The 13,939-nt window shown below is 41.7% G+C and overlaps 1 protein-coding gene across 3 annotated transcripts in view; it reads right to left on the bottom strand.

Moving 5' to 3' along the window:
* Positions 1-13,939, bottom strand: part of SLC66A2 (solute carrier family 66 member 2) — a 62,052-nt gene that overhangs the window by 8,424 nt on the left and 39,689 nt on the right. For 2 of the 3 annotated variants that reach the window (XM_079302426.1, XM_079302427.1), the window contains one exon: positions 13,549-13,765. The exons of the other annotated variant lie outside the window; for it this stretch is intronic. In XM_079302426.1, the coding sequence (XP_079158552.1) occupies positions 13,549-13,765 (217 nt within the window). The remainder of the gene's footprint in view (positions 1-13,548; positions 13,766-13,939) is intronic. 3 annotated transcript variants of the gene reach the window in all.

Raw genomic sequence — 13,939 nt, 5'->3', positions numbered from 1 at the left:
GTATATTAATCATGAAATGACAGCAACTAGAGGTAAAAAAAAGGTATCAGTAACATGGTATCTGCAGTCAGCCAACAGACCTTAATTTTTATAGAATTATTACTGGAATTATTTAGATGTAGAAAGAGCTACATTCAAAAGAGAAAAAAAATAAAACCCTAACCCATTCTGTTGTTTTTTTCTTGGAACTATTCTAGGGGCTGAGTAATTTACAAAACATTTCTATTTGCCAGACATTCAGGTTCAAGCTGCCTTATCCAGGACTAATATTATTCTAATCAAAGCTTTTCAGCATCTTCATTCCTTCTGTGCAAAATCTGGCTGCAACAGAATCAAGTCTCTGATTTTCCCTTGGAATCTTTGCACACTCTGTCCCACATGTGTCACTTGTGGATCATTACACCTTTCTTCTTCCCTCATGTGAAAGAACAAAAACTACCAAAAAGAAGATCTGGTAAAAGAATATGAGATGTGAAGCCTCCTCTTCCATTCCCTGTCTGTTCCCAGTCTGTCTTAACACTGTTGCATCCTTCCATCCAAACAGCAGCAGGGCTGCAGAGAAGCAGTTTGCAGAACATGGGCTGGGACTGAGCACAAAACATGCAGAAGGAAAAAGACACAGCAGTCCTCGCTTCCTGTTTGCACTGCAGATTTTCTCACACTGATGTTATGACTCTGCATGTTTGTAGCTTAACACACAAACCCAAAAATACCCTGCACACTGGAAGACACTGAGAGAATCAGACATTAGATGGTGACTTCCACTGAAAAATCCTGCAGTGGTTGCAGCAGACGTTTCAGCACAAATAGCAACAGGAGGTACGTGTTGCCCTGATGTAATTACATCCTGCTACAGTCAAAAACTGAGGGCTAACTGTGCTCAGACACTCAATGCACTCAAAACTTCTAAGTTATGTTTGATAAGAGAAAAAGTGAATATAATTTATTGACCTATACCTATGTAAAGAAGAAAATTAGCCCAGACTCTGTTCAAGATTCAGTGGAAGTCATCCACGACTTCCACACATCATGGCCCCACATCATGGCCAACTTCCCCACATCTTGGCCACAGTTTTGCTAAATCAGAAAATCTGACTGTACTGCCACAGTTTCAGACATTTCTTCATATATTAGCACTTGACTTTCATACTTGTTAAAACACAGTGACAAACCTTTGAATGATGGAATACAAAAGCAGAATTAAATAATTTAAAAGCTGACAATATAGTATTTCATTCAGGAATAAAGTCCACACAGAAGCAGCCTGTCAGTGAGTATTTTCAACACTGCATTTGGTTTGGGAAGTGAGGAAGAAGGTACAGAAGGTATCTCTCCAGCAGCCTTTTAAGATGCTACCTCCCACAAGCCATTTGCACAGGAATGTCTGGAACAGAAAGCAGATTCAGTTGTAAATCCTGACTTGGGAAAACTTTCATCTCCCATTTGCAGCTCCAAAATAGGCTACTTAAAAAAGACAGCAAGCATCCCTAACACTGCACTTCAATCAGAGACTGGCCTGCCTACAGCAGTGAAACACAGACCAGAAAACATGAAACATGAATGCCATGTTATTTTTAACACTGCACAAAACAAACAAAAATTAATAAATAGAGCACTTGTTTCTAACAAAATGCCATATGGCTTAACAAAAAAAGGAGTCCTCCTCATGTTAACCAAATTGCTTAGCCTGCCAAAAACTATTAAAAGGAAAAGAAAAAAAAAGAAAACACACGGATCAGATATCCAAAGTGTCTGAAGTTTGAAAACATGGAAACTAAGTGTGCATACCCTAAGACAGGTCCTTCTGTGTGAACAAGCAAAGATCTTGTTTTAAATATTGCACAGCCAGCTGGGAATCCAAGCATGAAACTGCTCACCAGTCCTACGTGCCCGGCTTGGTGTGGGTGCCTTACCTCACTTCTCAGCAATTCCTCTGAGGCTGGAGCAGCACTGACCATCTCCAGAGAAAGACATTTGTCCAGCCCCACATTACTAGCAGGAGTTAAGAGGAGCATGCACCAAGAGAGATCCAGTATTTATTTTGGACCTCTGTAACCAAGCTGAAGCAATTGAGTTAAAGCCATATCCACAAGCAATTGATACCAGAGTCAGCTGCAATCCAAGAGCAAATTATCTGAAAGTTCCTGTGATTTTCAAGGACTGTACTCATCAATGAGGAAAGATGAAATGCAGGATTTCACTCTAAAACACCATCAGGCAAACTCAGAAAGGTGCAGCTAAACAAAAAAGTTTCACAGAATTTTTTTTCCAATTTTTTTTTCCACTAATAACTGTTTTCTAAATGTCTAGGAATGGCAGTGTCAGGCATTTTGATCCCATGTAGCTTATCCAGCCAAAAGCCAGTATTTGTGAGAACATGTCTATGAAAGGATAGTAAAGAGGAGACTACAAGACATGCTGCACAGGGCCAGTAGGTAGTCCAGGATCACTGATATGGCCTACAACTATGCCAAGCAGCTGTACCTAAAGTCCAGTCTGTAGGGGTCAAGAAACTGGTAACTTTTATCAGCTACCAAGTTCTTCTAGTACTTACAACTTGTGCTGCAGACAGAAGGGCAGCAGGTCGTAAATAGCACAAAACCCCTAAGTTCTGTGATGCAGGTGTGAAAATAAATCTCTTCTGTGGATTAGGAGAGATTTGAGCTACAATTGACACCAGTGTCCTTTCTGCAGGAGACTCAGATGGATGCCAGACTACAAAGCTCAGGTCTGCTTGGACATGTGTTATGAACACAGATCAGACAGGCTCTGTTTCTGCTGCTGGTGAACTGGGAAGCTTGAGACATGCTGCCATGGCAGGGACCAGATTTCCACTGGTGCTAGGGCAGAAAATCACATCCTGCACCTCTCACAATAACCGCAGTCAGCTCCCAACGCACATGGTGCTGTCAGTGCAATGAGAATGGTGCAGAGAACACCTCAATTACACCATCACTTAACATCTCACTCGTGAAGTTGTTCTGGAGGATCTGTCCCTGCTTCCCTGTCTCTCACCTCCCACTCACAGCATTGCAGTTGGTGGAGCTGCAGGCACAGCTGATGTCTCATGCTGCTCTAGATGCTCTCCTGCTGCCCACCTTCTCTCCAGCCACTTGGCACAGCCCACCCTGGGGCCCCACATACATCATGCACTGAAAGGTGGGTGATAAAATGGCTTGCTGCCATGCAAGGGCACGAGAATTCCTTCCCATGACTTGCTTCCCTGCAGGGTGAGCTGGCCTGCCACATCCCAGCAGTTGCAGCCTGCCTGCTGCCAGGAGGGACATCACTGCTATGTCCTGCAAGGCCAATGCCAAGAAGTAGCAATATAGTGTCCCTGTGCAACACCATTCAGTGTATTTCCTGCTCCAGTCCTAAATAACTTGGGCCAAATTCAATTTGAAATGAAATAAAAACACGTGAGGGAACAGATGTTTGCTTCAGTACAGCTGTGTATCCCAAGGCTCAAAGCAATGCTTTTAAATCTTCCTTTCTTTCTGCCCTAGACAACCAAGAGATCAGACTCTTCATCCAACTCGAGGTAATTTAAGCACATTTTCCCTTCATATGGTAACAAGTACATAGCTTGAGCACACTTCTAGTATTGTACTTCAGTAGCTGAATTACCTGTTTGGTTAACATATGCAAAGTAACAGTCCCAGCTGTAGTGCTTTCCTTGTTCTAGATGACTGGAGTTCACTTGTCTTCAAAGCCAGCATCCACAAGGACAAAATCTTATGATGTTGCAGTCATTACTTTTCAGGAATAATCACATCCTTCAGTTAATAAAAATGCTTCTCACATTCTAGGAAAACACTGGGGAAATTAAAACCCCAAACACTTGTGGGTAAAATAAGAGTGATCACTCAGGGACAAAGTCCAGATTACTTGTCTGGAAATTACAGATATTTACCACAACAAAGCCTGCATTCTCCTCTAAAACACCTTAGCACTGTAAGGAAATAATGGCAGACCAGGCAGTGTTAGATCAATGCCTGGACTCAGTAGAGGTTTCTTCCAGCCTTACTGATTCTATGAAATAACCTCTTGCAAGCTCTATATGAAGGTATGTCACTAATTCATCTGAAATGCCAGGTTTCTCCCTTTCCTTACACATACTCATGTGCACAAACAGGTGCAGAAGTGAAGTTACTGATGACAGTGACACACCATATACCTCTGTGCTGCTTCTCAAAGCAAAGCCCAGTGGGAAGCAAAGCTTTGTCAGCAGGTGCCACCACAATCTTTTCTGAGCCACTTCCCATATTGCCACTGACCCACGGTGGCTGCAGAGCTCTGAAGCCCTGCTGTAGGCAGAACTGAATGCTGTAGGGAGGAAATAAATGCATCATGATCACATCCCACACACAGTAGCATAAAACAGATCTTGAAATTTCAGCCCAAGTAGGGTTTTTGCAGTTCAAAAAGGATAGATATCCTATAGCCTATCTTCATTCCCAAACTCTTGCCATCTGCTGCCTTGTACACTATGAATCCTGTTTTAGGAAATTCTCTAATACAAGACTTAGTATCTGACAGGACAAGGCATCCACAGCTACCCTGAACGCCTGCCTGACAATGCCAAGACATTTGGCTAGGCATGTAATTCCCTTATGTGATGTAGACATGTATCATTCCTAGCCATCCTCCCCAGAACGAATTAAACCCTACCTTTCAACCTTGTTGAAACAGGTTTATCTGCTATAAGATTTTTTTTTCTTTCTACATTCCACTCAAGAATACTATGAGCACTTCCCCCCATATCGGTTTTTGGACACATCACTCAGTATGTCAGTCTCTGCACTTCCCACTCTTCTGTTTGCTTGTCCCTCTGTATCTGAGGTGCAGGGGACCAAACACACCATTACAGCTCAGAGCTGAAACAGAAAATCTCTGTAGTTGACCCACTCACATCTCTCTGACTCCTATTCTCTACCCAGTTCTTCTTAGTAGTCTTCCTGGACCACACTGCAAAGTCACTTCCTGAGCTAAGGTCCTTTGATCTATTTCTTTCTGCTGTTCTGGCTTATCTGTTCACTACTTGAGTTACTCACCACTCTGCTGACTTTACAGATCTTCATCACAGTCAGTGTTACCATTATGGCTGTTTGCATCCTTGCATCTCAACCTACATTTCTTTAAACTCAAATCTCAGTTTACTTCCATTCTATGTTTCTAATTCCACTCAGCCCTACTGCACTGAGGGAGAAAGCTCTGCAACCACATAAGTAGGTAACCCACTTACACAATTGGCTGTGGTGAACTCTAATAAGCAATACAGGTGCTGAAATGTCAATTATTGAAGCACTTTTGTTCCCAAATTTGTTGGGTAACAGAGGAAGACAACATTTTTATAAAACTTTCATCTCTCTCTGGTATCTTCACGACAGACTTAATTCCCACCTTTTCTACCTTGACCTGACCTATGCAAAATACCTTGCATGACACTTCCTTGCCAGAGGAAGATGGAGAACCTAAACTTAATAGAATGGTTTTGTAACAGAAGTATAATAAATTTTCTCTTGTAATTCAAATTCTCAGGGCACAGAGAAAAGCACCTACTGAGAGAGCACTCATTAAACATGCCAGCAGAGCTTTATTCCTATTACTGTACAGAAGCCTTGAACTATTTGTAAAAGATGAATGCTTTTGGTTTGAAGTCATTTGCTTTGAATTTGCTTTTTGAACTGAGGGGATGAGGTGCCAGGGGAAGAGAAATGAGAAAGAGGTTCAATATGAGCAAGAACTTTGGCAGTCCACACTGTGCTATGACCTTAGAGATGCTTAAGGGAAGTGGATACTGCTGCTCATGCTCTCAGAAGCACTGCAAGGCTGAGGGAAGGAAGGTCTCCCTCCTGGATTTTTCCACCTGTCCCTTCCTTCAGTTCCTGAAATTCTCAGAAGTGTTGAGTGTACAGAGCACAAAGACTGTCTTTGGAGCCTCATACTGTGCTGCTGCAGGTCTTGAGAGAAGCTCTGGGGCGGCACAGCAGGCGAGCACAGAGGTGACTGCAGTGCTGACCCAGCACAGCAACTCACAGGCCACAGATCTACAGAGTCAAGCAGAAAGTCCAGGCCCTTGGACCTGGGGCATCAATCACAGGTCTGCTCCAAATGAAAAGAGGCTCTGGAGAAGAGGAAAGAATCCACTTAATTCCTAGGATCAGAAGAAAAGTTTCAGTCCATCTGTTCACATGCTGACAGGACTCTGCCCTCATCCCGAGTGCACTGAGACCAAGTCTGTTTATTTTCCTGATGTAGTAACACTTTCAAGGGAGAAGCAATCAGAAACCTTCTGAGGACTACAGACTAGTTTCTTTAACCTCTTAGCCTTAAAACAGGCAGATTCAGGAAGGGAATCTGATGTTCCTGTTGCCTAATAGAGCTACAAATGAAAAGGTGCAGAGAGAACACATGCTGTCTGTAGTAAGCCTTACAGTTATACAAAAACCCATCCATCCAGTCATGAAAATTGTTCATTGATTATTATGCAAACCTGGATGTGTATGCAAAGTCCAGAAATGAAAAACCTTGGAATATTTTACATAAAAGCCATGACAAAGGACAATAGCAACCAGCTGATCAGTGCCAGGAGCAGAAGAGGAAATGTCAGCAAAGCAAAACAATCGAACAAGTAAAACTTCCCCAGAAAACTATGAATGCTGGCCACAGAAGCAATGACAGCACCTGTTGTAGGCCCACAAAGAAAACTAAGGATCTAAGTAAAGAAGAGCATTTACAAAGACAAAAGAATACAATCACAGAACTACAGTAAATTATATATGTATAGTGTAAACTAGGTAATTTGTAAGCACAGTGACAGTTCTGATTAACTTAGTGCAATAGGAAAGGCAGCAAAACTAAGAAATGAACTGTATACAACCCTAAGTACAAACCACTTTTAAGTATAGCTAATAATTTAATTTAGCATTTACCCAATGTAGTTCTGGGTCATGCTTAAGACCTTGATTTCTCTATTTTCCAGGGTCCCAGATTTAACTTTTAGGTCCTAAGTAGTCCCTCGATAACTACTTGTTATTTTATAACTTAGTCCCTATGATTGTCTGCACAATGCTTTATGCAATGAAAACCTCCTTCTTAGTTGGGTCAGATGATTTGAATCCACAAAATTATACTGGGAGGGTTTTATTTGTTTGTTTGAATTAAATGGTCCTCACCTCCCATATCCCTCTTCCAATGTCCTCTGTTTTGCCTGTTTAATATATAAAGCAGCTGCTATTTTAAGAGTAACAGAAGACACTGTTTAATCAGCACCTGGAGGAAACAATGCCAAAGCCTGTGGAAAACAGTTCTCTCTCTATTGAGTATCTTCCTTGGTGTTAGCTCTGAGACACAATTTACTCCTAACTCAGGTCTCCACTGTGCTGGTCAGTGTCTGCTTTGTGCACGTGGCATACTCAGGAAAGGAAATCTTTCACATAGGCATCCATTATCCCTACTCCTATTTCTTTGATTTTGCTCTCATCCATGCAATTTCTGACAGTGAGAAACAGGAGCTGAAGAGAAAAAAAAAGTAACATTCAATGCGGCCATTGCCTGCATCACTCTCTTTTAACTTCCCTTCTTTTTAGCACTTTTTAAGTTTGTTTCCAGTTAATTTCTCTTACTCCTTTACTGAGTCTCCCCCAAAAAGCACAGATACATAAAGAAGTTGTCATAAGAGATATGAATTCCTCCCTTTTTAATTGAACTAATTTTTTTTCTGAGGAAGCTAATATATAGTTGATGCCTGAGCAGAAACATCCACAAGTCTTGCTACCTCCCTCTAGCACAGGGTTTTGTTCTCTTTTAAATAGCATAAAGAAAGGAACTCAAAACTTACTCCAAAGGAAGTAACTCACTGAAGCTGTTTTATTTATTCACAAATAAAAACTTCCCTCAGGCTAAAAAAATCCCAAGAAACCACAGGAGTAGCATTTTTAGAATACTTACTCAATCTCCTGAAATCTGAACTCTCACTAAAGGAAGTGCCCAGACATTGGTTAGCCAGTCCTGAATAAAGCCTTCTACATCTGTTCATTACAGCTGGTTAATACAATACAGACAGAAAAACATAGCAGTGTTCATTAATATTCACAGTGTTTGAATAAACCCAGGATTTGTCTCTGGGACAAACACTGTTCTCAGAAGTCAAAAGTTTTTCCTGAATAATGATATAAAGAGCTGCATGTCTCATGAAGGAAAAAGCTATAGATCAGTATTAAATAAAAGCAACCAAAAATAACATTTATCTCTCTAAGAAATACTGTTCTTCTAGTATTTTTAATATTACCTATAAAGGAGAAAAGTAAATAATATATTAAATATGTATATATTGGAATAATTTAATAGAAATTATTCCTTTCATACCTCTTTATATCACACTCATTTCACTGGATACATTTCAGGTAAACACTTACTCATAAGTAGCTCACAGCTGTAGCACACCTCATAAAACATTTTTGAATGAAAAAGCTTCTTTTAATTTGCAGCTCTCGACTCCAGCAACTTCTGACTCAATAAACACCAATTGTTTCTCCGTCAGTGATTTGTGCTTTTTAAAACAAGATAATCACTGTGGCTGACCCAGCACTGCCACAGGAGGGACTAAATTAACATTTTTCTTTCACAGCACAATAACCCAGTTGAATGAAATCCTGAGCTTATCCTCATTCAGCCTTTTCAGACTAGATTTCTCAAGACAGTCTCCTAATCAACGCATAGCCAGAGTCACTGATTGTGTTGGCTGTTTCCAGACAGGGAAATTCTGCACCTCCAACCCAATGGCAGCCAAACACAACAGTAAAAGTCGTGCAGAAAGGAGGTTCCTTCCAAGCAGACTGAAAGCTGTCCATGTGCAAGAAGATAGACTTGGGAGGGACAAGACAGATTTTCCCTGGCTGTGTCCTTCTGACCCCATGCAGCTGCACGTGCAGCCCTGAGCCAAGCACAGCAAGGACCATGCTGTGCACAGGGTGCAGCCAGGGAAGAGACAACACTGCCTATCAGGACCTCAACTACTGCTGCAAAAAGACCTTGCTTTATTGATCCCATGTTTCCCAGCTAACAACTGATGGGCACATTTGGGTATCCAATGGACTGTGGCTTCTGAAATTTCAAGATATGCAGGCCAGCTCAGTCCTACTGCCAGACCTCTTTCTTGGACCTGGGACGATTGTGCCATGCAGCAGCTCGGACTGAAAAGAAACTGCTTCTCCAAGGGGTTTGAGCAGCAGCTGGCAATCAAAAAGGGTTACTGTCAGGTGATTTTGAGAAGTCTTTGCAAAATAGTTTCAATGAAGGGCAGTTATTTTTTCTGGAGCAGGGCAGCAGACAGGAATGCAATACTGTCCTGGAGCAAATCAACCTTTGTGCAGACCCAAGGTGAACATGGATGGCCCTTGGGTAGGACCACACACCTGCAACTTGGTCAGACCTTACAGAGGAACACCCTCCATCCTCCTCCTTTGGTGGACAGAGGTCAGATGGGATTATGAGGAGAGCATAGTAACAGCAGTGCCTCCCCTCAGAGGCTCTCCCCACACCTGCACAAAAGCACCCACTGCCTCCCTACAGGAACTCCACAAAAGCTGTTGTCCACACAAGGATGTAATTCTCCCAATGCACTGACATTTGTGTGCAGCAGATCCAGAGCCAACCTTCCTGCCCTTTACACTGCCTCCTGTTGAACACCACCTTTCCTCACAAATGCAGTTCATTATAAAGAGAAAGTGACTGGGAGGCAACTATCCTGGAAGGAGTGGGGATGCAAAGACAAATGACAGAGTAAATTCCTGACTGTATGGTTTTTGTCACAAAACAAAAGCACTTAATAATACAAGGAGCATCAGATCCCAACTGTAGCATTCAGCAACTCTGACTCCTAAAAGGTGATAGAGGGGAGGTGTTCTGGATGTCAAATCTTGAAATATTTTACCACATGATATAAAGAAAATCTAAGAGTGATGAACAAACCTTTTAATGTCATATTGCCTTTTTTCCTCAACTACTCTGAAGCTCTTTAACTTTGAAGCAGCTTTTGTCCTTTTTCTAACATAATAATTTATAACTCTAATCCACCCCAATAATTAAAGCAACTAAATTACTCTTTTCCTAGGTGACCTGACAGAACCAGTTTAGTTCTTGAAAAGAATGGAAACTAAGTGAATATTTCTTTGATAGGTATTAACACAATTCATTACAAAGCACTTCTGTCAAGTTTAATACCATAATTTATATAACTACTACTCTACTATGCAGAAGTACTTAAACACTTAAACAGAGCTTCAAGTTTCCATAAAGTATGCATTCCAAAAGTAATCAGGTGAATTGTCAAAGAGAACATGATGAAAATTTCTGTTGCTTTGACTAGCTTACTTGTTTACTTAATCATAGGAAAATTTCCACCCATCAATCATCAGCCCACAAGGACATACTACACTATCTTCACTCCACAAAAGCTGTTACTCAGCATGCATCTCCTTTCTACTTTTATTGTTTCCATTTCTTTCCAACTTCTCCTTTGGTGTCTGTTCTGTCAGAACAGAGGAGGCAGCTGCAGGGCCTAGTAGTAATAATCTTACAAAAGAAGGAAAATGAGAGAGGAAGAGAAAAATGAAAACTTAAAAATAAGATGTGAGGAGGTCTATCCAGCAGAACAGAGATATCAAAGAACCAGCAGACTCATTCTCAGGAGCACTACAAAGCACATACCTGATTTCTTCACTCCAGCCATGGTCTACTACAATAAACATAATGGTCTAAGCTGTAGATGCCCTCTGGATATTTACCTCAGACACAGAGGACATATTCAGTAGGGGACTTTTCAAGCAGTAGCAAATAGAAACACAGGGGTGATATGATAGGACCCTTCCCACAACACACTCCAAAAGGGTACACTGGCTGCTACTGCAGCCATCTCTCCCATTTAGCTCTCTCATGGCCCCTTGTCTCCAAGTTTGTTTATTGGGAAATTACTGCCACCTCAAGTATGAGATGTTCTCAGCTTCTCATTTAAACAAGTGTTATTGGGGGGGGGTAAGAGTTGTGGGTAGTTTGGACTTTTTTCAGAAACAAGAGTATCAGAGGAGTTTGGCAGGATACTCTGATCAGATGGGACCACATACTGAGACCTTATTCTGCATTTCTTTTTCAATAGTCAACCTTTATGAAAGGACTTGTTTGCTAAATAGAATTAATGTATCAACTGCTCTGTCCTAGTTCAGAGATAGATACATGTTACAGCTTTTTTCAGCCAAGCCATGAGGACCTGTGAACAACCACTCCTCTGGCAGTAGTAAAGGCTGTGATCTTTATCAGGGACACGCACTGCAGTCCTGCACTGGGTGACAGAATTACTGTGTTTAAGAAGTTACCACCTCCAACCAAGAAGGGATGATTGATCAAAAGGTCACTATATAGAACAGCTTAATGCTCTTTGCTCTCTCCATTAAGCTTAAAGTTACAGAGACACTGGAAACTCATCTCTTTTTCTTTGCCACTGAAGCTTGCTAAGAGTGTGGCTGGCAGCCAGCCCTTTTGGCCCAGATCCCCAGTGCAATTGTTTCCAACAGTGTAACCATCCACACATCCACATGGCTATTTCTGCCCTGAGCTGTAAATAACTAACCTGGGCATCAGCCATCCCTCACCTGGTAAACACCCATGCAAGGCTGACTGCACTCCCTTCATGTTTCCATGACTGGGGTGGCTTCTTGATATGCTCTTAGAGAAGTGGGCACAGGAAGGGAAGTTCAGAGTAAGTATTTCCAACAGCTCCTTCAACAGAAGGCAATACACTGGCAGAAGTCACTCACTCTCACAGGAGGAACAGCCCAGTAGTGCCTAGAGAACATCCAGTCAATTTAGGATTGCATGGTACTACAACATTGCAGGGTACATTGCACGGTACCTGCAACATGTATAAAACCACAATTTAACCTGAAAAAAAGAAAGAGCACCACCGTGTGCATGAATATTCTGCCACTGCAGTACAGCAGCACAAAGTTGTGGATTACCTCATCACTGCCCAGACCTATCAATCTCCAGTGCCACACAACTGCTTCAAGAGTGGAACCAGAGAGGGGAATGCATTCTGGAGCCGTGGGCACAAGTGATAAGGAGTGTGGCTATGCTTGACCTGGCTCTGTTCCATGGAAAGGAAACATGAGTTTTTATGCTATTTTCTCTTGACTAAGCACTCTTCTGTCAAGCAGTCTTGGATGAAAATTCTGAAATTCTACACTTAGCAGTTTACAAAGAACAAAGGGGTTTTTTAAATCCTTTTGTTAACAGCACATACAAGAAATAGGAAAACTGGAATGTCCCCCAGAAGGAGTTAAGGAAAAGCAAAACACTATCAGTGGCCATCATTAATATGATTATGATTCAGAGATGAAAAATAGAAAAGGAAAAGTCAAACCAGAGCACAAAAAAGGTCTAGTAGATAAGTTGCCTTACGCATATCACAGGTACGGAATTTTCCAAGACAGTGGGTGCATGAAAAATACACCAATATTTTGGAAGCAAATCCTGACTCATTCCATACCAAAGGGGCTCCCAATCAGAAAATTCCTGAAGCATTAAACATTTCAACATTTTAAGTTAGAAAAGATCTCAGAGTAGCCAGTATAAGCATGCTCAAGCCAAACAAGTAAAGGGAACGGTGTGAACAGAGGACAGAATTGCTTTGGTTTGGGGCCACATGGTTAACTATTTTGACCAAAGTAAAAATTATCCCAGCAAACTTTAAAAGGAATGCAGAGAAGCCATAATGAAAGAATAAAAGAGAAGACAGTCACAAATGATCACAGCACTCTGTGAACTGAATTTGCTGCTGCATTGTTTCCACAGACCAATGCACTGATGCACCACAGTGAAGATTTCCTCTCTCAAAAAGCTTCACAAGTTGCCTTTGTAAACTTAGTGTTACCATTTGAGTTATCCAATAAACAGTGTGAAAAGATGATCTGATTTAATGACTCAAGAGTGGGCACAAGATTAAAGTTTTCTGTCCCACATTTTTATAGTCATGACTGTAAAAGCCGCATCAGAGCTTGCATAAATGCCAGTTTCAAGCTCTGACACAAAAATAAATACAGATGTCATTTGCTACAAATGTAGTAATGGATTATGAAGAAGTGATGAGCAGATATGTGAGAAAAAGCTAATTATATGAGTTACACTGATAGTTAAAGGCTGCAGGCTCAAAATATTTTCATCCTATTACTTTTGATATGCAAGATTTCTTTATACCATTTCTAAGGATCAGTGTAGCACAGGCTGAGTAGAACTGCAACAAGTTGCTAATGGCAACAGCAGTGACAACCTAACGTTTCACCTTGGAACTCTCCAGCTGGACTTGGATAATGGGTCAGACTTCATAGGTGTCACAGGTTCCTACTGACAGAAAAGTCTACTCTGACTGCTGCTGTGTTTTCAAGTAAAAATTGCAGAGATGACACTGCCCTTGCTGGAAAAGCACTGCCAGACTGCAGAGAGAGCCCTCCCAGGCAGGCAGAGGGGTTTGAAGCAGGACAAGCCGCGTACCTCATTCCCTCAGTGGACCTGTTCTGGTAGTTGCGGTACAGCTGGGGGACGCCCAGCATGGCCTCGGTGAACACTGCAAGGAATCCCAGCGTTTCCACAAACAGGGACGAGTCCAGCCACAGGTAAGTGATGTAACCAGTCACGCCAGTGAAGGTGAGCACGCACTGCACGTAGTCTGTAAACTTGCTCCAATGCCAAAAGTAGTTCAAGTCAAAATCTGCAACACAACAGGAATGCAAGAAGAATGATATATGTTTGCCCAACCAGCTCAATCAGGGTGGAACTGAGAACTGGGAAGCATGAGAGAGCCACAGGCTTTGGTGGAAGGGGTTAGTAGGAAATGAGGGATAGGATTAAAAAAATTAAAATGAAACAGTCAAACACACACATT

The sequence above is a fragment of the Erithacus rubecula genome, assembly GCF_903797595.1.
Source record: "Erithacus rubecula genome assembly, chromosome: 3".
Taxonomy (NCBI): domain Eukaryota; kingdom Metazoa; phylum Chordata; class Aves; order Passeriformes; family Muscicapidae; genus Erithacus; species Erithacus rubecula.
Note: the sequence above shows the minus strand (reverse complement) of the source record. Positions and strands in the feature narration are given on the sequence as shown.